Raw genomic sequence first — 23,071 nt, 5'->3', positions numbered from 1 at the left:
ACATCAATACCTCACACTCTCAGTATCTGATAAAACAAATCAGTTAAAGATAAGAGATTTGAACAGTCCTACCAGTAATTTAACCTAATGTGCATTTATAGACAGAGAAGGCGATGGCACCCCACTCCAGTACTCTTGCCTGGAAAATCCCATGGACGGAGGGGCCTGGTGGGCTGCAGTCCATGGGGTCGCGAAGAGTCGGACACAACTAAACGACTTCGCTTTCACTTTTCACTTTCATGCGTTGGAGAAGGAAATGGCAACCCACTCCAGTGTTCTTGCCTGGAGAATCCCGGGGACGGGGGAGCCTGGTGGGCTGCCATCTATGGGGTCGCACAGAGTCAGACACGACTGAAGCAACTTAGCAGCAGCAGCATTTATAGAATCCTCTGCCTCAAAGTAGATATTTTTTCAAGCACTCAAGGAACATTCTCCAGGATAGATCAAATGCTATACTGTGAAATAATTCGTAATAAATTTTAAAAGAATTTAAATACATTGTTCAAAAAATAATTTAAGTAAGTTATCTGATCAAAAGGGAAGTTAAATTAGAAATTAACAATGGAAATTTTGGAAATCTTCAAATATTTGGCAAACAATATACTTCTATTTAACCTGTGGGTCAAAGAAGAAATCACAAGGAAATTTATAAATTACTATTGTTAATAACTTTACACAGACAAATTAGACAACTTGGGTAAAAAGGGAAAAACACCTAGAAAGACAAAATAACCAAAACTGACTCAGGAAGAAGCACAAAGTCTGAACAGATCTGTATTAAATGAAATTGATTTGGTAATTTAAGACCTTCTCTCACAGAAAATCCAACCATAGATGGTTTCACTGGTGAATTTTATCAAATATTTAAGAAAGAATAGTACAAATCCTTCACAAGCTATTTCAGTAAGCAGAGGAGGAAAAACCACCTCTCACCTCATTCTACATGGCTAGTATTACCCTGTTACCAAAGCCAGATGAACACATCTACAGAAAACTACAGAGCAGTATCTCTCAGGAATACAGACCCAAAGAATCCTTAACAAAATATCAGAAAATAGAATCCAGCAACATAGAAAAAGGATTAATCAATACCAAGTGGGATTTATATAGGAACACAAGGCTGGCTTAACATCTCCAAATTAATGTAATATACCATATTAATGGGCTTCCCATGTGGCTCAGCTGGTAAAGAATCTGCCTGCCAATGCAGGAGCAGCAGGAGTCATGGGTTTGATCCCTGGGTTGGAAGATTCCCTAGAGTAGGAAACGGCAACCCACTCCAGTATTCTTGCCAGGATAATCCCATAGAGGAGCCTGATACAATTCATGGAGTCACAGAATTGGAGTCACAAGAGTTGGACAATTGAGCAACGCATACGCTCACAGTATTGAGTTATAAACAAAAACCACATGATCATTTCAAAAGACATGAGAGCCATTCATGATAAAAAGGAAAAACAAACTAGAAACAGAAGAAAGCTTCTTGACCTAATGAAGGGCGTCTAAGAGAAATTTACAACTAACATCATTCTTACTGGTTAAAGACTAGATGCTATTCCCCAAAAATAAAATAATCAAGGCAAAGATTTCTCCTCTTATTGTATTCAACACTGAACCAGAATCTAGTTAGTAAAACCAAGAAGGGGAAAAAGGATCTTGCGTTTTAGTACATTTGTCTTTATCTGCAGATGGTATATCCGGTATATAGAAAATACTAAGGGCTCTGCAAAAACATACTAACACTAAAAAGCAAGTTCAGCATGAACACAAGAACAACATAAAAACTGTCTTTCTATTCAGCAGCAATAAGAAATCAAGAAAAGAAATTAAGAGAAAAACTCCATGTAAGATAGCACCAAAACAACTACAATGCATAGGAATAAATTTAACCAAAGAATACAAGATCTATATATTGAAAACTTCAAAATATCACTCAGCAAAATTAAAGATCTAAATAAGTGGAGAGGCATTTGATGTCCTTGGATTGGAAGGCAGTGTTTTTAATCTGTCATTTCTTCCCAAATTTATCTATAGGTTCAAGATAACACAATCTCTATCAAAATCCCATCATAAGAATTGACTGAATAATCCTAAAATTTATATAGAAACAAACTTGACTGAGAATAGAAAAAATAATTTAAAAGATCAAAAGGTTGGAGAATTTACACTGCTGCTGCTGCTAAGTCGCTTCAGTCGTGTCTGACTCTGTGTGACTCCGTAGATGGCAGCCCACCAGGCTCCCCCGTTCCAGGGATTCTCCAGGCAAGAACACTGGAGTGGGTTGCCATTTCCTTCTCCAATGCATGAAAGTGCAAAAATAAAGTGAAGTCACTCAGTCGTGTATGACTCCTAGTGACCCCATGGACTGCAGCCCATCAGGCCCCTCCATCCATGGGATTTTCTAGTCAAGAGTACTGGAGTGGGATGCCATTGCCTTCTCCAAACTTACACTACTCAATATCAAAACTTAATTACAAAGCTACTGTAATAAGACAGTGTGTTATTGGTGTAAGGATAGAATATAGATCAAACAAAGAGAACGGAAGTCCAGAAACAAACCCATTTATGATCAACTGATTTCCACAAAAGGTGTCGAGGCAATACGGAGGGAAAAGTCTCTCCAATAACAGCAGACAGACTAAAAAACGTGGTATATGCATACAACAGAACGTTATTCAGCCCAAAAAAGGAACAAATTACACGCTATGCCATGGATGAAACTATATTATACTCAAGAAGTTAGACACAAATGTTGACATGATTCCGTTTACAATAAATGTCTAGAAAAAGCAAACATCTAGAGACAGAAAGCATATCAGTGGTAGTCTGAGGCTTGACAAGAAACAAGAAATAAATACAGACAGGCACGAGGAAACTCTGTGGCAAATGGAAATGCTCCAAAACTGGACTGTGGTCATGGCTGCACGACTGTGTAAACGCATCAAAAAAACCACTGAACTGTATACTTACAGCAGGTGAGTTTCAGGCAGCGTAAATTATTCCCCAATAAAACTGTTTAAAAAAATGATAAAGAAGGTGCAGGCGTTCCCCAGTCCTGGGGACACAAGCAGAGACTGAATGAGCTTCTATCAGGGACACTAGAGTGGAGCCCCATGACCTTCGTAATTGACCTCACTGTCTGTCACTAAGAGCCTGTGGTCTTTTGGACCCAAAGTGCTGGTATATACGTTTTTTGCGGCTTTTCCCAGTTGCTATTCCTAGGGCTATAAAGGAGAAAACATTTGTGAGTGCATTTCCAACATTTCACTTGCAAACACTGAACACAGAATGTTTTTCACCTTTCGTCCTGTAAAGGCAGCCCGATGAAGCGGCGTGTCTCCCATGTCATTCAGTACATTTACTTCCGCACCAGCCTAGAGAACATGAAAGCGTTAAACATCTTCCACATACCAAGAAACATACAAAGGTGAGAGTAACTCCCTAAGAATATATTAAATATTTTAAAAAATTAAAATACTCGTTAACAGTGACTGGTTGTCACTAGTAAAAATAACTCAGTTCACATTAATATACTTGGTTGGCCAAAAGGTTTGTTTGGAAAAACCCAAACAAACTTTTCGGCCAACCCAATAGTAAGCTTCCTGAAAGTAAAAATCTACTTGGTAGACAGAAAACAGTTTCTTTTGTTCAAAAATCTATCTGCCCTTCACTCTACTTTAGAAACACAAACATTGAAGAAAAAAAAAAAAAGGAAAACCGTCTCTGAATAAAACAGCATAGTTTCTCCACCAATTTAAAAAGTTTTAAGGGGAAAAAAGAAAGAGATATCACCAATTAAATGGTGGAGGAACTAGAGGCTTAAGTGCCACGTTGGCTCCCAGATTTCATATTTGGGGCCAACAGATCAATTTTAAAATGTGATCCAATTTCAGAAATATCAGTATGAGTGAAAAATTATTCATCACAGAACTGAGAAATACGAGTTCTTAAATTACACAGTGCTCATTAAGAGATTATGACATTATTTTTTAAATACATAAAATGTGCTTTGGCTATTTTTTAAACTATGCTCAAAAAAACAATGTAGTATCTTCATTAATTCCTATGTCTATTTTTGCAACTTTAAAAAGTCAATAATGTAAAAATCAACTAAAAAGATAGAATTTTAATTAAGCGAATCAAATTGGTGTATTTAGCAAAGAAAAATCAAGTGATAAGCAATTGCTAAGGCTGTTATGCATTATAGCCCAAATGGCTTTTCCTAAGACTTCTATAATTTACATAGTAGCTATAGTTTTTATTTATTGAAAAATCAAAGCCATAAAAATACCTTTAATAGATCCTGGACCACCTGTCTATGTCCAAAATAGCATGCCAGGTGAAGAGGTGTCCAGCCCAAATTAGACTTACTTCTTCCTAAAAAAAAAAAAAGAAAAAAATGGAAAGAGGCATTTTTAAATGTTATTGAGGTAACTTTACAGTAAATTTTCTCCCTAGTAGCTGCTCCAACATCCTGGCCAGGGGGTCCCTCTCACCCAGCACGGCTGATGTGTGGGAGGCACGAGACTCGACACTAAGGAGGGTTTGGAGTGAGATGGATTAGGACTCACAGGGCCCAGATTCTTGCCACCTTCTAACTCAGTGCCCTCTTCTTAAAGGGGGGCAGGAGGCCTGATGGGGGTTATATTCCGACTAGTCTGTGGCTCTAAGGTGCCGAGTGTCTAACCATTTTGCCACCATCAAACGAAGATGCGGTTCTCTTGGCCACAGCATTTCATGAAAAGCACCTCTTTTTGAAAATCTGTCCTGTGTTAGAGGGCTGGATACGAAGAGGAAACTAAGAACCAGTCTTTCCTGTGTCTGGAAAGCAGTCAGCGCTGCAGACAGGGACTGAAAACGGAGTCCTGACTTCAGATAAAACCTCGGGGAGATGAGGGTAAGGGTTACCAGTGTGGTCGAGTCCAGCTAGAGAACAAGAACCAAAAAAAAAGCAATGAAATGTCAGATCCCAGCTGAGGAGAGGTAAACAACTGAGTGTGGTGAAAACGAGCAATATAACTCAGTTTAGGGAAGAAAAAAAAAAGGCACTATAGTTTAGAGCTGAGAAATTTCAGAAGGTCACCCAACTTCCCAATCAAGCTTGAGAGAATACAGCTTGTCACAGCACCAGAGCCCCCTGCCCTGGAGGGTCCACTGAAGCCCAGAAGCCCCCTGGCCCCCCGAGGAGGAGCTGGAAGAGAATGGCTGCTCTCAGCTCCTGGATTCAGGTTTGGGGGCCAACAGAAATCCACCGTCAGCCTCGCTGTGCCCAGAAGAGACCTTTAACCGCTCCTAGAGGGACTGCCAGTGCCAACAGTGTCCCTGTGACTGTCTTCCGTTCACTAGCCTCCAGCACTGTTTCCTCTCAACGGGCGCCCACCAGAGCCCCTAACGCCAGAGGCAACACATCCATGAGCCACAGTCTGTCTCACGTAACCTTTCTCTTTACCCTCTGTCCTTAACTGGCAGCTAGCTCTTTCTGATAAAAGATTCTCTTTTATCTCTTGGACAGGGGAGGCCCTCCAGTTTCCACAGCCCCACTGGTCCTCACGGCACAGAAGCCCCGTGACTCTCGCCATCAAAACCCAACTCAGTCTTTGGTCAGTGACCTCACTCATGTTACGATCCCTCTGTTGAGGCTCCTGCCATTAAGCACAGCTACCCCACCCTCCACCCCCACTCCAGAAGGCTTTCTCCGCTGCCATCTACAGCCTCCCAGTGGCTCACCCCTCTCCACTCAACTCTGGGCAACACAGTCTCTCTCTGGGGCAAATCCTGCCACCGCCATTGTCTACTGCAATTCAGTAACCTGGTATCTCAGACTCTCAGCTTCCCTCATTTCCCCACAAACGTGGCCTCTGCTCTACACTGGGTACCTGATCCCAGAGCCTGAGTCCGAATATCACTGTCATGTCTGAACTCAGGAACAGAGTCCCACTTTCCAGCTTGTTCACACAGGCAAATCCCCAGCTCATTCTTCAATGTAACCAACCGTCAAGTTCTTTAAACACTCTGCTTATATGTAAACATCCCCACTATCCTCACTTCTTTCAATCAGTCCAGCGTCTATTTCTTGGTCCTCACATCAACATTTCTCTGCCGATACCCTCCAATATCCTATCTTTGTCACAGCAGCTTAGAAAAACCCCAGAGTCTAATAAATACATTTGCTCAATTTGTCTATAACCACAGTCAGGTCGCTAACAGCAGTGGAAGAAAAATAACAGAACCCCGTGGATTCGTGGCTTCATCAGGTCAGGATCTCACGCTTCGGCAAAGCCCTCGCCAGGGTCCTCGCCACAGCGCCCTGTTCAGGGGTCTCTCCTACGCGCCACCACAGATACTTCAATCCCCACTACTCCCCTCAAGCCTCTTTCCCAGACACCTGCTTCTCCTCTCAGCTTCAGGGAAAAGAGAAGTTTTCATAGGACTCTCTGGGTTTCGTAGCAACCAATCCACCCCCACACCTCTGCCCACACGCACCCTTCCGCCCTTCCTCCTGGGGCCTCAGGATAATCACACTTCCCATACCCTGGATCCCATGCTCTCCTCCTACTTTCTGGGTGCTCCTTTTCCTCCTTATCTTTAACCGCTCCCTTTTTCATCGCAAATAGGAAGGAACAGATAAGCATTTGCAGGTCTTCCATCCAACGAGCAAAAGCACCCAATTCCTCTCTGGTCCTGAACCCCCTTTGACCATTGTCCCCTTCCTTCTCGCCTTCCCCTTCCCCATCTACACTCTTTCCACCTCGTTCCCTCCAGGAGCTATCCACTGACTGCAGACCAGGTTCACTTCCCACCACATCACTAAAGCTGTCCTCACTTCATCCCAGTAAGTTGTGCCACCAGATACTAGGGGCACTTTCCAGCAGGCAGCACACTGCATCACTGGACAGTGTCAGCCAGCCCAGCCCACGAGCCTCCAGAGCCCTGCACCTCCTCCGAGGGCTCTGTGCAAACTTCCACTTTCTCTACTTCCTCTGACTGGGCCGTTCATCACTGGAATCTCCAACAATGACACCTCCTGGCCCTTTCCCACAGCTTTACCTGCTTATATGCTTGTGACTTCAAACTCCACATTTCCATCTCTTACTCAGTTCTACCATTCAACTCTCTACTGTTTACCTCCACGTGGAGGACACAGGAATACCTTCTGCTCAGGAAGCACAAAGTTGAACTCACTTATCTCACACATGCACACTCACACACAAAAACTCCCTGTCCCCACTCCCACTTTTCACAATCAACTGTCCCATTATTCACCTCACTTCTCAATTCAGAAAAAAGCTGCTGATGCTGAAGCTCCCATACTTTGGCCACCTGATGTGAAGACCCGACTCACTGGAAAAGACCCTGATGCTGGGAAAGACAAGGTAGGAGAAGGGGGTGACAGAGGATGAGATGGTTGCATGGCATCATCGATTCAATGGACATGAGTTTGAGCAAACTCCGGGAGATACTGAAGGACAGGGAAGCCTGGTGTGCTGCAGTCCATGGGATCACAGAGAGTGAGACACGACTGAGCAACTGAAGAACAACATCCACTTTTCTATGACCATACCACCCTAAAAGGGCTCCATCTCGTCCAATCTCAGAAGCTAAGCAGGGTTGGGCCTGGTTAGTACTTGGATGGGAGAAATAAGTACCACTTGCTGGCTTTCTCCTTTTCACCCCTTCCACAACTCAATCAGTCCGATCAATTCTACCTCCTAAATGTTAACTATATCTAAACACTTTTCACCACTCCCACTGCTTCCAGTCCCACATGACCCACAGCAGTCTCCTTTGAGTTACTCAGCAGCTTCCTCACATCTAATATTTCCACATGGGATTCTGGATCAAGAAGTTGACATTTCCAAAATCTTAAATTATTCTTAAAATACTCCAAATATCCTTTACACTCTTTACTATTATAGATATCCAAAATTTTTGATCAGTAAGAAATAAGTTTAGAAATATGTACAGAAAATCGTACCCTACACTGAATAGTACAACACTGGGAAACACCAGCAGATATTATGGGTGATGGGCTTCCCAGGTGGGGCTACTGGTAAAGAACCCGCCTGCCAATTCAGGAGACAAGAAAGACGGGAGTTTGATCACTGGTAGGAAAGATCCCCTGGAGAAGGAAATGGCAACCTACTCCAGTATCCTTGCCTGGAAAATTCCATGGACAGAGGAGCCTGGTGGGCTACCGTCCATGGGGTCACAAAGAGTCAGACACGACTGAGCAACTGAGCACATACACATTACAGGTAATACTCAAGTATTTTCTCATGCAGATCTCTCAACAAAGTAAGAGGACAGCATCGTACAGAATCATCTCTATATTACCAATACAAGCTCTTATTTTGCTTTAAAAACTTATTTCTTGGAATACTACTCACAGAATTTATATAAAGCATGTTATTCAAACATATTAGCATTTATTTGCAAGAATATCTCACCATTAGCAATAGACATGAACACACACTTCTAATGTGGCAACAGCAGCAAACAAAACTGCCCAATTAGCTTCTCCTTTGTGCCCCAAGCCTAGAAGTACTGACCTTCACCTACATAGATTCCCTCTCTCCCTTCAACCTGACATCGTATCAGCTGGATTCCTTCCAACCAATCACATCTCTATGTTGACTGTTGAGCTTTAAATCTTGCAGAAGAATTATACTACACTTTACCATTTTCTCAACTTCTCAGGGTTTGGAAAAACAAATGAGATAGAAAATCAAGAAGCGGCAGGCACCGAGACTGAGTTTTCACAGGCCCAGTCCCAGCTCTCCCTACTCAGTCCTGTGGGTGAACTCACCTCACCTTATTATGCTGTTCCTCTGCATAAACCCTTCAATCCACCCTTAAGACAAGCCTGACTGACAAGTATAATGAGGGTGAAATTTTGAAAAAGCATTAACAACTGTCTCTCAGCTTTACATTTCCTAGCAGGTGACTTTCCAAGAACTAGCCCGAGGTAACCATGGTCAGGGTGGAAGTTGAGTAGAAAGTAAAGGGTCCCTGATGATGATCCAACCAGGCATGTTTCTGGCGTTCAGAACAGAACTCCAAGGTAAAGATTAAGAGCCAGGTCTCCATTTTATATACGGTAATGTGTATGTTTCAGGGCCATTCTCTCCAATCATTCCACCCTCTCCTCCTCCCACTGAGTCTGAAGCCAGTGCTCCGTGACAGCCTGGAGGGATGGGGGGCAGGGAGGTGGGAGGGGGGTTCAAGGTGGAGGGACACAAGCGTACCTAGGGCCAATTCATACTGATGGATGGCAAAAACCATCACAACATTGTAATTACCTTCCAATTAAAAAATTTTTTTTAAAAATAGAACCAGGTTTCTGGTGAAGGATGAGAAGATTTTTAGAATTCGTTTTGCATTCCATCTTGGGCTAATTTTTGGACAACTCAGAGCATGTTTTCTTCCCTGCTGCAAAGATAATACTCTGTCCCCACTGAGGGTGAGGCCGTGAGGTCTGTTGCTTGAGTAGAGGAGGACAATGTGACATGGCAGAACAAAATACCCATTAGGGACTCAGGGCTATGTGAGATGAAAAGACGTAAGATGGGACACGTGGCTCCTGACCCTGAGCCCAGAGAGCGAGGTAGGTCCAGGGAACAATGAGAATGGGTAGTGACAAGTGGGATGCTAGGAAAAGGGCCCCCAGCAGGCACCAAGCCGAGCACCAACCTGCACAGCGGCCAAGTCAAAGTAAACTCGGCAGTGCGGGCAGAGGGAAGGTCAAATGCTGGTCCCCAGAGCTGCTCCAAGCCCCCACGTGTCACTCAAGACCCTGTGGCCACACCCAAGGAGTGTGTCCAAGGTGAACCAGCAAGCCTAGGCCACGTGTCGGATGGAAGATTCGAGAGAGGGTCAGGGTGACACGAAGCCAGCAAGAGCCAAGGTGAGACTCCTTGCAAGATGAGGCAGCCGAGGAGCATATCTGTGCTTGTGATAAACTGAAACACCTGGGTGTGACTCCCTGTGTGTTTTACCTTAGCTACAAGGATGCGCTAGGAAGAGAGGCTGCAGAGGAACCAAAGGCAGTACACACAGAGAAAGGCTCGCCTTCACACTTAAAGGCACCTTAAAAAAAAAAAGGCCACCTTAATGAGATGGGCTTCCCAGGTTGATGCTAGGGATAAAGAAACCGCCTGCCAGTGCAGGAGACAAACGAGACTTGGGTTTAATCGCTGGGTCAGGAAGATAGTCTGAAGAAGGAAATGGCAATCCACTCCAGTACTCTTGCCTGGGAAATCCCATGGACAGAGGAGCCTGGCGGGCTACAGTCCATGGGGTCACAAAGAGATGGGCACGACTAAAGTGATTTAGCACACACTGAGATGGGAGAGGACACAGGTGAGAGGCTCTGGGAGGCCAATCGTTTTACAAAAAAGCCACTGTGATGGAGGGACCCGAAGACTAACATTTAGTCCTCCAAACTCCCAGAAGGAGAAGGCGCTTGTTGAAACATCTGAGCCAATTTAAAAAATAAATTCTATGCACACCTGAGTTTAATGTATTTGTAACCGTGCTACACAAGACACGCTGTGATTTGGTGGCTGCTACTTACTCACCCCTCCTATCTGCAAAATCCCTGCCATCGAGGCTGCTTCTCACTTGGCACGTGGCCTTTCTTTTGCCTTGAGCCCTTTTCTTCTCTATTTTTACCTGGTACGTCTATGCACTCTTCATATATCACCTTAGGATGAGTTCCTCCAAGAAACTAATCCTTCAAGTTCTAGTTACATACTTCTTATATATTCCATGATACTCTACATGTCATAGCTCCCATACTTTGTACATATTGTACAATAAAGACTAGTCTGAGCTAGTAATCTACCAATCTCAGTGAGGGAAGGATCCTGTCTGACAGTATTTTAAGGTACTTCACATGATCCTGGGCATTCAGAAAACACTCAAAACTGCTGCTTCAACTGCAATGTCTTTGAGAAGAAGAAACTGTCATAGCATGTATCCTGTGGGCTCATCTCATTAAGACGGCCTTTTTTTTAAGGTGGCCTTTAAGGTTTGTAGTAGGCCTTTAAGGCCTTGTAGTTCATAAGGTTTAGGATCCATGACAATTTTAAGACTGGATCTCAAGTCTGGGGGAGAACGGATACATGTCTATGTATGGCTGAGTCCCTTTGCTGTCCACCTGAAACTATCACAACATGATGAATGGGCTATGCTCCAATATAAAAGAGAGAGTTAGAAAAGAAAGACTGGCACGCAATTCCTCTTACTTAGAGGGGAGTGGAAGCGTACCCACTCTTACAGGGCTTCTTCCTAGGATAAGAGATGGAAATTTATGGCAGGCAAGTTCAAAAGGATTAGCACTAAATAAATGATAAAGTAGTGAATACGTGTGTGTGAACTTAGTCGCTCAGTCGTGTCCGACTCCGTACAACCCCATGGACTATGGCCCACCAGGCTCCTCTGTCGATGGCATTCCCCAGGCAAGTATACTAGAGTGGGTTGCTATTTCCTTCTCCAGAGCATCTTTCCAACCCAGAGACTGAACCCAAATCTTCTGCATTGGCAGGCAGATTTTTACCACTGAGCCATCTAGTGCATACTCACAAGAAAAAGTGAAAAAATACATTCAAGGCTTACCTTTGCAGTTAATGTCAGCAATTACTTCATTCCTTTCCATGGTTTCTAACAGCTGTCTTACTTCTTCAGCGTTGCCGTTTCTGGCATGATGGAGAAGCTGTTGTTCTGCGTCTGTACTCATTTCTAGATTTAAAAAATAGTAACACTACTATTAATCTAAGAACATATATTAGCTTTTGGATGTTCTGCCAACAGAGAAAGGGGAAAAAAATCATCTTCATTTTGTAGCTAATAAGACAGACAAAAGGAATAATTAAATGAATCAGCTGCAGGGTCAAAATTTGACCTTGAGACTCTGTGCCCTGTGTATTATTACTGAAGCCTCAGCTTCCTTACCTGCAAAATACAATCAACTTCATGACCTGTGGTAAGATTGTGTCTATGAAAACTGTCAAAGTATTTTGTAAATAGTTATCAGTACAACATTAACAACCTTATGTCTATAAAGTTAAAATATGGCAATTCATCAATTCATATAGAATTATCAAAAGACTGAAATGATCTAAATGAACACATTGGAAACTTGTGAGAAAATAAATTACAGATAAGGATCCTAGAGCCACCATACTTATCAATAAACTCTCATGTTCTTATCAAGCTTCAAGACAACTATAGAGGAAAACAACCAAATTTAAAGCATTTATCCCAGAAAAAATAGAAATTTCTTTCATACTAATGATCATTTGGGCTTCCCCAATGGCTCAGAAGGTGAAGAATCCACCTGCAGTAAAGGAGATGTGGGTTCGATCCCTGGATTGGGAAGATCCCCTGGGGAAGGGCATGACAACCCATTCCAGTACTCTTGCCAAGAAAATCCATGGATAGAGGAGCCTGGCCGGCTGCAATCCACGGGGTCACAAAGAGCTGGACATGACTGAAGTGACTGAGCACAATAATCAGTTAAAGGCAAACAGATCAAGCAATGGTATTTTTTGCCTACCTCATTAGCACAAATAAAAAAAGTAAACACACCAAATGCTGGCATGAACAGAAAATGTGCAGTCCAGTAAACCGTTAATATTATGCATATTATATATGACTTGCACCCAAGTTATTATACACGTTATACACACAAGTTATTGCACACATATGTTGCAGAGGGAGGAAGAGACAACAAACTGCCAAGATGAAATAATTTCAAAATACGCAAATACCCAGGGAGGATGCCAGGAGATGGCCAAGTAAGAAACTCCAGGACCTGTCTTTCCACCTGCACAACAAGTGCACTTGCAGAATCTGTCTGATGTAACTACTGTGGAACTCTGGAGCCTACTGAAGACGTGCAACTGCCCGGGAAGACTTGGAAGGTAACTGTGGTGATTTCAGCTCTTAGCAGAGCAGCGGTTCCCTATCCTTCAGACACTTGGTAGGTATCTGTACACATGCTCCTGGAGCAGCCTGCTGCAGTCAAGGTTGGCAAAAAGGACCCTGTGCTCCAAATACTGGGGAGCTAGGCTCTGATCACTGATTGCTGCTTTTGATCACAGACATGCAGACAAACAAGTGGGCAGCCACTGTTGCTGCATCTGGCCCCTTGTTGCAGGTCTTTCCAGTGGGCTGGAATGCCAGAAGATTTAAACAGCTAGCACCCTTTTGCCCCCCATTCATTTTTCCATCTTCCCCCTAAATTTCCCCTTAATTTTCCTCTAGTAAAAACTAGGACATTTACAACCAAATGCATATGTGGGGGAAATTACAACATGACTGCTCATTCCCACCCAAAAGCCCAAAAGACATGAGACAACCTTAAGTTTATACCTCAGGCTGGCCTTCAGCACAGAGGCAGTCTACATCAAAACAAAAAAAATAGCAAACCCTGGGGAAGAGGGTGCATCTGATTTTTAGAGTTATTGCATTAGATTCAAATGTCCAGTTTTCAGCAGTACTGTTCCCTCCCAAAAAGACACAAATCACACAAAGAAACAGGAAAGCAGGGCCCACTCAAAGGAAAAAAACAAGTCAACAGAAACTGTCCCTGAAGAAGAATTGATGGCAGACATACCAGACAAAGATTTTAGAACAACTGTCTTAAAAATGATTAAGAACTAAAGGAAGAAGCAGAGAAAGTCAAGATGTATAAACAAAATGGAAATAAAGATAGAAAACCTAAAATGAAGCCAAAAAGAAATTTTGCAGCTTAAAAGTGCAGTCACTAAAGTGAAAATTTGACTCGAGGGATTCAAAAGCAGATTTGAGCAGGAAGAATCAGTGAACTTGAAGACAGGACAACAGAAATTAATAACTCTGAGGACCAGAAACAAAAAAGACTGAAGAAAAGTGACCCAAACTTAGGAGATCTGTAGGACACCAACAAGCAAACCAATACAGGAATCACAGGTATCCCAGAAGAGAGAAGGGGGTAGAGCATTTGAAGAAATAATGGCCAAAAACTTCCCAAATTTGGTCAAAGACATGAACATAAATATTCAAGAAGTCAAGGAACACGAAGATGAAATTGGAGATATATACTCACACTTTCAAAAAACAGAATTTTGAAAGTAAGCCAAGAGAAAAGCAAAATGTCACACAAGGGATCCTCGATAAGATAATCATATTTCTGTGAGAAACTCTGAAGGCCAGAAGGCAGTGGGTAAAGAGTAAAATACTTAGGAGTTAAGTGTGTGCCTGGCTTGGATCTTAACCATCCTTGGACTGTCTGGGCTTTGTGCTAGTCACGCTTCTGCTTGTCTGTGTTCTGCTGCCTGATCAGCTGTGGGTACCCATGTCCCTCCTTGCAAGTCTTCTGTGTCCACCCATTCCTGAGAACTAGAGCTGGGCCTCCGTGTGTTGAGAAGAACAGGAAGAGCAGCCTGTTTACCTCACAGACTCCTGCCGGCAGGGGCCCAGAACCTGGTCCCTTCAGAGTGCTACCAGATAACCCCTCAGCGCCCAGAACTCACTCACGTCCCCTTGAAAGGGCTCTTATAAACCCTCAGGGAAAACAAACTCAGACTCTAACCCAGGGACTGATTTCAGAGAATATTTTCCTAGGAGATGTCATCTAGCAGTCACCATAATGTCCTTTCTTCTCAACAGATTGTTGATCGGCATTTACACTAACCACCCTAAATCACCTCCGCTTCATTTATAGTGCATGCTTATTAAAACACTCCATTAGTCATTTAAAAAGCTTTATACTTATATTCACTGCAGCCCTATTTATAAAGCAAATATGTTAATGTCCATTAGTAAAGGTTTGTTCACAAAACTGAATACTATAAAATCATCAACAAGGTTATAAAAGGAATTTCTAAAACCATGGCACTGCAATGTATCATCAAGTCAGACGGATTTAATGTAACAATCTCTTTACAAATTCACAGAAAAAGAAAAATGCATTAGGATAACAGTGGTTACTTCTTACAGTGAAGTTATGAATGGCTTTGATTGTCTTTTGACAGTTATGCTTTCTGAACTCCCTACAATATAACAGCATTTAATCCTTATAAGAAAAGTTACTGAAGATATAAAACAAAAAATCTTGTCAAATTAAATGGACATTTCATCATAGGTGATTTTTTATATATATTTTAGCGAGACAAGTACATTTTATAAGAAGTGACAATCTACTTTTGCTGGCATAAGAGATGGCACAAAAAAATGTTCATTTAATATTTTTCTCCTGTTTTTCAAGAATGAATCAAAGAACACTTGAAGTATCTTCAGAACATACTAGAAGTTGTTTAATGTTACCTTGGGTTCTTACCATACTGGGTTTACAGAAAAAAAGTCGTAAAGTTTTTCAACTTCTGTATAATAAATATGAAAAGGGTACAGTCAAGTCTATTATTTATTTAACAGTCCACAGTAATATTCATATATTCAATAATATCATATTCACCACAACAGTTACTGATAAGTGCTGGAACTGAGATTAAGAATTATTCAAAGGTTTGGGAATTCCCTGGTGGTCCAGTGGTTAGGACTGCTGGGGCCTAGGTTCAATCCCTGGTCAGAGAACGAAGATCCTGAAAGTCGAGGGGCATGGTCAAAAAAAAAAAATTATTCAAATGTTGCAAAGTACCCAAGGACAGAAACTGCTACAGGCACTGGAGGTATCACACAGTCGCTGCCCTCCAGACAGGGCACACATGTGCTCGGTCACACCAACATGTGCTAAGTACAGTAATGAGCAAGGGACAGTGGCTGTCCAGAGGACAAAGGGGGTGACTAGCCCTTTACCTGCATTAGTGAAGGAAGGAACCACAGAGAAAGTGAAATTCAAGCTGGGACTTGAAGACTGAGGAGGTCACCAAGACCAGCAAGACAAAGGTTTCTGCCCCAGCTGGACAACTGTTACACCAGGAACAGTCTTGGGTGAAGATGTGATTCCATTTGGTCGTGGTGAGTTTGAGATTCCTGTCGAAAAAAGAGAGGGAGATGTCTGGTAAGCAACCAGCTTATACCAGCCTGAGCACAAGAAAACAGTTCTAGGGGAGAAGTACAATAGTCAGTACATTAGTGTTCATGAAAATCATGGGGGTAATCAGGACCTCTTACTGAAAGAAGAGCAAGAGTGAAGGGAAAGGAGGCCAGCGACTACGATGTAGCAAGAAAGATCTAAGCATGGATGGGGGGCGGGGTGGGGTGGTACCAGAAGAGGGTGGGAGTGTCAACCAAGAGAGGAGTTTCCGGGGGTTAGAAGGTGTGAAATGTCGAAGGAAGAGCAGGAACAAGGCCTGAAAACGCAGCTGATTTGGCAAGAAGAAGGTGAATTCAAGAATATTTCAAGTAGAAATGACAGACCCGCAAAAAGACGGGGGTAAACTGAGGAGTAAAAGTGGGACGATGGGGAGAGAGTGCAGCAAACTCCTTTAGAGAGACTTTGTTTGAAGGGCTGGTGATAAGTTCCGTTTTCAGATTTTTAGATACCTGGGCATGTTCATAGCTGTGGGGCTAGAGCCAGGAGAGAGGAAAAGCTTGAAAGGCAGGAGAAAGAATGAAGATGAGAAAGATCCTAGAAGAGCCTGAAGTAGGTGGATGAAAAGCCCAAGGGGAGGATTAGCCTTGAAGAGAGGAAGCCCACACTAAGCTGGCTGGGGGTAGGGGTTAAAGGGCCAGTGGAGGCTGGGTAGATAGAGCTCCTTTCTGATGCTGACAACTTCCTGAGACACAGATTTTTAAGTACCTTAATAGGTGAGAGTAGTCTTAGTATGCGGAGAAGGCAATGGCACCCCACTCCAGTACTCTTGCCTGGAAAATCCCATGGATGGAGGAGCCTGGTGGGCTGCAGTCCATGGGGTCGCGAATAGTCAGATACGACTGAGCGACTTCACTTTCACTTTTCACTTGCATGCCTTGGAGAAGGAAATGGCAACCCACTCCAGTGTTCTTGCCTGGAGAATCCCAGGGACAGGGGAGCCTGGTGGGCTGCCATCTCTGGGGTCGCACAGAGTCGGACATGACTGAAGTGACTTAGCAGCAGCAGCATACTTGATATACGCCACTAAATGTCCATTAATTACAGTGGATAAATTGTGGCTCTAACAACTCTGAAATCTTGGCAGAGAAACCCTAAAACTGTAACTTAAAGGGCAATCAACTCATTCAATTCAGTCAGAGGTCTGTTATGTTACAAACTGAATGTCTATTTTTCTTTACTATTCCAGCTGAACTTTTACAGAATCAAAAAAGAAAATTCCTAGAGAAATCAAAGACAGTAAAGTTCAATAATCAGGGCCAATTCACTCAAGTACCAGAAATTCAAAATATTAAATGATGTGCTTTGGGATTTCCCTGGCAGTCCAGTGGATAAGACTCTGTGCTCCCAGTGCAGAGGGGCTTGTGTTCAATCCCTGGCTGGGGAAACTAAGATCTCACATGCCACATGGTGCAATCTTACAAGAATAAAAAAAAATTACCTTTCAAAAAAGTTCTTAAAGGTGTCTGAAGTTAAAATTCAAAGACATCCAAGGCTAACTTTATTAGATCACAAATACAGCAATGTTTAACGGGACATCATAAAATATCAGGAAAGCACGGTGATGCTCAAAAACTTAAACATAAAATTACCGGATGATCCAGCAATTCCACTTCTGAGTGTACGCCCAAAAGAACTCAAGGGACTCTTGAAAGAGATATCTGTTCACGATCACAGAAGTGTTCTTCACAACAGCCAAGAGGTGGAAGTTGTCCAAGTGCCCCCTGGCAGATGAATGGATAAGCAAAATGTACTACAAATGTACAATGGACTACTATTCAGCCTTAAAAAGGAATGAAATCCTGAAACGTGCCACAATAACGATGAAGCCAGAACACATTATTTGAAATAAGCCAGACACCAAAGGACAAATACGTGACTCCACTTATATAAGATATTTGGAGCAGACAAATTCATGTAGCCAAAAATTGAAATGGTGGTGAACAGAAGCTGGAAGAGAAGAAAATGGAGAGTTAGTGTTTAATGGGTACAGAGCTTCCATTTGGGATAAGAAAGTTCTAGAGACGGACAGAGACAGTGGCTACTGCATAATATATTTTAAAATGGCTAAGATTTTATGTTCTATGTAATTTACAATTTAAAAAAATGAGGAAGCATCTGAAATGAGTCTAACAAGTGCCAAATAGCTTTTGTACTAGTAAAAAGTCAAAGGAAGCCAACTATTCAAAACACCTTATGACTATGTTGTGATTATTTTTAAAATTCTCAGATATTGATTTTATGCTTGGTAATACATTATTAAAATATTTGAATTATACTGTATGCTAAGAATTTGAATAGTGAGAAAAATTAAATATTTATGAATATATTTTACAAACCAAGTCTTTAAAACCAAAAAAAAAAAAAAAAAAAACCCCAGCATGCTCAGCACTGTATTCCAAAGTACTCAACTGCTTAATGGTATATTTTTTCCCCGATATTTTTCCAATACTATATTTTAATATAAGGAAAATATTTAAAAAGTGACTATTAAAACATGACAACAGAAATAAAATAGCTTTGTTCCCATGGACAGAGGAGCCGGGTAGGCTGAGGTCCATGGGGTCGCTAGAGTCGGACACGAGTGAGCGACTTCACCTTCACTTTTCACTTTCATGCATTGGAGAAGGAAATGGCAACCCACTCCAGTGTTCTTGCCTGGAGAATCCCAGGGACAGGGGAGCCTGGTGGGCTGCAGTCTATGGGGTCGCACAGAGTCGGACATGACTGAAGTGACTTAGCAGCAGCAGCTATCAATCTTATTAGTTCCTAGCAAATAATTATTAAGTTCTTTTATATTCTATATCCCAGGTATATGTGTGTATATACCTATTTGTACACAGGTGTATACAAACATATATGTATAAAACTATGACATTTCTGCTAACACAAATAATTAAATGCATTTTTGCTTGTTTTAGAAATTTAGCCTTGGTAGACAGATTCATGGAGAAGGCAATGGCACCCCCACTCCAGTACTCTTGCCTGGAAAATCCCATGGACAGAGGAACCTGGCGTGCTGCAGTCCATGGAGTCGCTAAGAGTCGTACAGGACTGAGCGACTTCACTTTGACTTTTCACCTTAATGCACTGGAAAAGGAAATGGCAACCCACTCCAGTGTTCTTGCCTGGAGAATCCCAGGGACGGGGGAGCCTCGTGGGCTGCCGTCTATGGGGTCGCACAGAGTCACACATGACTGAAGCAACTTAGCAGCAGCAGACAGATTCATATTTAATCTAACACCACTTTTAGAGATGAAGAAACTGAACAGCACGAAGGGTACTTGCTAAGGGTATGACTTTACCAGCCACAACCAGAATTTAGAACTTCTAGTCAAGGGGTGAAATATTATTAATGCTATATATTTCATAAAACTCAATTCAGCCTCTAAAATTAAAGGTCCCTGATCCTAGTTATTGTTCACATGTGTGAACACCAAGGAAGCTGAATCTGAATTTTAGCTTAATCCTCTCATTTTAAGAAGCTTTACTCATTGAAATAAGATATCCAAGATATGGCAATTTAAGGAAAATGACAGCAAATTTTAAAGTCATTTTAGGAAGCACCTGCCTCTTTCTTTTAAAAATATGAAATTAAGTTAAAAATCGCTTTATTTTTAATTCAGTGAAACTTTCTAACTTCAACAGGACTCTGTACCCAGATCAAAAGCATCATCCTTTTTGCAGGAGAAATGAGAGACACCTGGCTATAATTGTAGTATGTCTTACTACAGTTTGTAAGCCACTGAAATCAATGTAAAATGCCTATACCAAATTATATTTGACCTATTTACATTATCTTCTCTTATTCATATTCATTACATACCCATACTGACTTGGATGCCATACAGACATAATAAAAGAATAATCCTTCTTGCTATGATTTTTCTTCATTCAGTTGAAAATGCTAATGTTTAAAAGAACCGGTAAAAATTAAATAAGCTTCCCTGCTTTATGAAATTGATTAAACCTGAAATTGCTATGCATTTTATCTGCTTTTACAACCAAGAACTAACACTTACATTCATCCCTGATTTGAATCTGAACTTCATAGATTCTAAAAACTATTAACTATAGTTTCAAAATAGGTTGGACCCATAGAAGTCCACAAATTAGATGAATATAGTTTTATATAACAATAATATTCACCAAAAGAAGGCTGATCAACTACCACGTTCTAATGATAAAATTCCTTATATGTCAGATAAAGTGTATTTAAATGTATCCTATTTCCACATTTGAAAATTATCTTCCAAACCCTAATGAAATATACTGCAGTGCTGATCAGTTACCCACTATATGACCAGAACTTTTTCTTTAAAGGAAAACTTTAACCAAAGTAAAAATGTGGTTACCTTTCATTGTCACATGCTAGGAAACTGTACAGTTAAAGGCCACTTTCACTGTATAGCACAGGAATTCCCTGTTTGCTGGTTGATGAATATAGTGACTCAGAGTGACCTACTACATCCTCTTTAAGCGTTTAAAAAGTATTTCTTATACTTGCCTACGTTATTAGTCAAAGAGGACACGTAAGTGAGAAAACCCTACATTTCTAGGGATCAAGAACATTCTATAAGATAATTATATGATATGATCACCAATATATTCTGTACAAAATGCACGAAAGTATCTTTTCTGAGCCCTTATTAATAACTTCTGAAAAGATCGGTATAAGCTTGTTGCTAATTATACTGCTAACACCTGTCCTTTTTTAGGATCTGGAAAGAATTTACAAATCAATAAAGTTCTAATTACCCCCAGACTTGGCTTATTAACCACTTCAAATTTTTTTTACATGCCCTGGCTTTCTCCCCCATATGTTATTAGTTAAGATGATTTCTACTTTCTCCTGACTACTTTTCTCAGTGAATACACATAATGTACAAAAGCTCAGCTCCTTGTAATAGCAAGAGGTAAGAAACTGTCAAAGCATGAATATTGATATATTATGATTAAATACAGATGTGTCTAGGTAAAATAAAACCACATGAAGAAAAATTTTATTTTGTTAAATAGACAATGCATCATGTTATCATGCAAAAGAAACTGGCTGTATTTTTCTACCTAGTTGCTGGTTCCAAACAAGCATCATTTCCCTTTGCTTTGGGGAAAGAGTGGAAAAAGCAATGTTTTACAGAAATAACATTTAGCTGCTCTGAATTACAGGTGTTAAGTGCTGTGCAAATAATACCTGCAAGGCTGAGAGCCTCCAGAGACAAGGATCAGCCACCCCACAACCTTTTACTGAGGAAAAACGAGATATTCAACAAGTGTCATCTGATAAACAGGCCCTAGCAAAACCCTACACTAATACACAACTGCTTCAGATAAATCTATTCAACTTGCAGCAGTTAACTCCTGTTTTGCCTATCAGTTGCTCAAGGCTAGAAGAAAAAGATACTTTCTAAAAAGGAACCATTACTGACAGTTTTCTCCCCTTTCTCCACCCACAGATTGTAGTAGGTAGAGCTCGTAGAGTAGAACTAGGGGAGGAAAAGAGGGTGGATTTTGTAACTATTCTGTAATTAACACCGAGACCTTTAAAATTTCAGCAGGGGGATCCAGAAATTATACCTACTACTCACTGCAAAAAACGTCCTTGCATCAGAGTCAGAACCCGAACACTCCTAAGCCATCAAAACAAATCGAAGTATTTTTCAAATTCTGAAATAAGAGGTGAGGACATTCTGAACTCTAAACCCAGAATGCATCAATTACAATATTACCATATGGCTGAGATTGTCAAGAAAAATACATCTCTGATTCTACCCACAAACACCTAATCACTAAATTTGCAACATTCTAACAGTCTAGTTTAACTTAATATCACATGCCAACGGTTCACTTCACTATCTGCATAAAGCTAAGACTTTCACAACTAACATTAACTACATGAAGGCAACCCTTTTCAACGCCTCCTGCCAAACAGCAGGGCCACCGGGTAAACAAATCTTTGTTTCTATTCGGTTCAGTCGGTCAGTCGTGTCCGACTCTTTGCGACCCCGTGGACTGCAGCATTGTTTCTATTAGGCAGCTGCAATCTTTCATACTGTTTCTGAACTCCTTTGATGGTCTTTGGTGCTAGTGGGAACTGACCACGAGGCACACAGTGAGAAGGGTCACGTGAACAGCTCGTGACTTCCACTGTGAATCAACCCTCCTCAGGATAGTAGGAAACTCAAAGTTGGGATGCACACATCCAAGTACCTAGAAAGCACGCAGCTGATGACTTCTCAGGGAATGCACGAGACACCGGGACGAAGTCCTAGCACCCAGAGTGGAAATGCCAACGTCTTACTACTTGCAACAACTTCCCTGCAGCGCCGGAGCAGCCAGGGACTTCGGGGCGGTCGAGGTCTGGGTCCGAGCCTGGTACCTCCAGACCCAGACTCTGCCCATCCTCGGAGACGTGCCCTCACTCCCCACCACGCGCGGACAGACCTCCCCCAGCACCATGCAGGGAAGAGCCCGCTTGCCCTGAAGCCGGCCCTAGGAAACTGACCTACGCGGTCACCCGGGTTCCAGATCTCCCGGGGTGGGGACCACAATCGCAGGCTGCCCGCGTCACGCCCAGGAGGCGGCCGTCACCTGGCTCGCACTCCCGGAAGACTCGCGGCCCCGCGGATCGTCGGTCTCGGGGATCCCAGCGCCCGGCGGAGAGCGAGGCCGCTTGGGACCACTCAGCGAGGTGACACCGCCCCTCCGCGCTACCAGCCCCGCGAGCGCGCGCGCGCTCCGGTTTTATTTACGCCTTGCCCGGGCACCACGTGACCGGCGCGCGGGCCGTGTGGCGCGCTCGGCCCCCCGGCCCCGCCCCCGGATGGTACGCCCCGCCCCCGACCTGGCACGCCCCGCCCCCAGCACGCTCCAGTCCCGCCCGGATCGCCGCGGATGGTTCCAGGATTTGCCAACTGCTGTCTGGAGGAACTAGGACTTCGTGCTTCTTCCACACGCCCCGCCCCAAGAGAAGTACGGACCCTACTTCGAGGACACCCAGGAGCTGTGGCACGGAAAGGAAGCCCTCCAAGCCAA

The 23,071-nt window shown here is 42.5% G+C and overlaps 1 protein-coding gene across 5 annotated transcripts in view; it reads right to left on the bottom strand.

Annotated features, from left to right (window-relative positions):
* Window positions 1-22,750, bottom strand: part of OSBPL1A (oxysterol binding protein like 1A) — a 226,820-nt gene extending 204,070 nt beyond the window's left edge. The window contains exons 1-6 of one of the 5 annotated variants that reach the window (XM_070778804.1): window positions 22,542-22,750; window positions 17,629-17,760; window positions 15,799-15,975; window positions 11,617-11,739; window positions 4,292-4,377; window positions 3,300-3,374 (exon numbers count right to left, since the gene is read on the bottom strand). In XM_070778804.1, the coding sequence (XP_070634905.1) occupies window positions 3,300-3,374; window positions 4,292-4,377; window positions 11,617-11,737 (282 nt within the window). In that variant the 5' untranslated portion in view covers window positions 11,738-11,739; window positions 15,799-15,975; window positions 17,629-17,760; window positions 22,542-22,750. The remainder of the gene's footprint in view (window positions 1-3,299; window positions 3,375-4,291; window positions 4,378-11,616; window positions 11,740-15,798; window positions 15,976-17,628; window positions 17,761-22,541) is intronic. The other 4 variants (XM_070778801.1, XM_070778805.1, XM_070778802.1 and 1 more) reach the window with 4 other exon arrangements.
* Window positions 22,751-23,071: the final 321 nt, after the last annotated feature.

Source organism: Bos indicus, chromosome 24, assembly GCF_029378745.1.
Source record: "Bos indicus isolate NIAB-ARS_2022 breed Sahiwal x Tharparkar chromosome 24, NIAB-ARS_B.indTharparkar_mat_pri_1.0, whole genome shotgun sequence".
In the NCBI taxonomy this organism is placed as follows: domain Eukaryota; kingdom Metazoa; phylum Chordata; class Mammalia; order Artiodactyla; family Bovidae; genus Bos; species Bos indicus.
The sequence above is the reverse complement of the archived record's forward strand: the minus strand, read 5'-3'. Positions and strand labels throughout refer to the sequence as shown.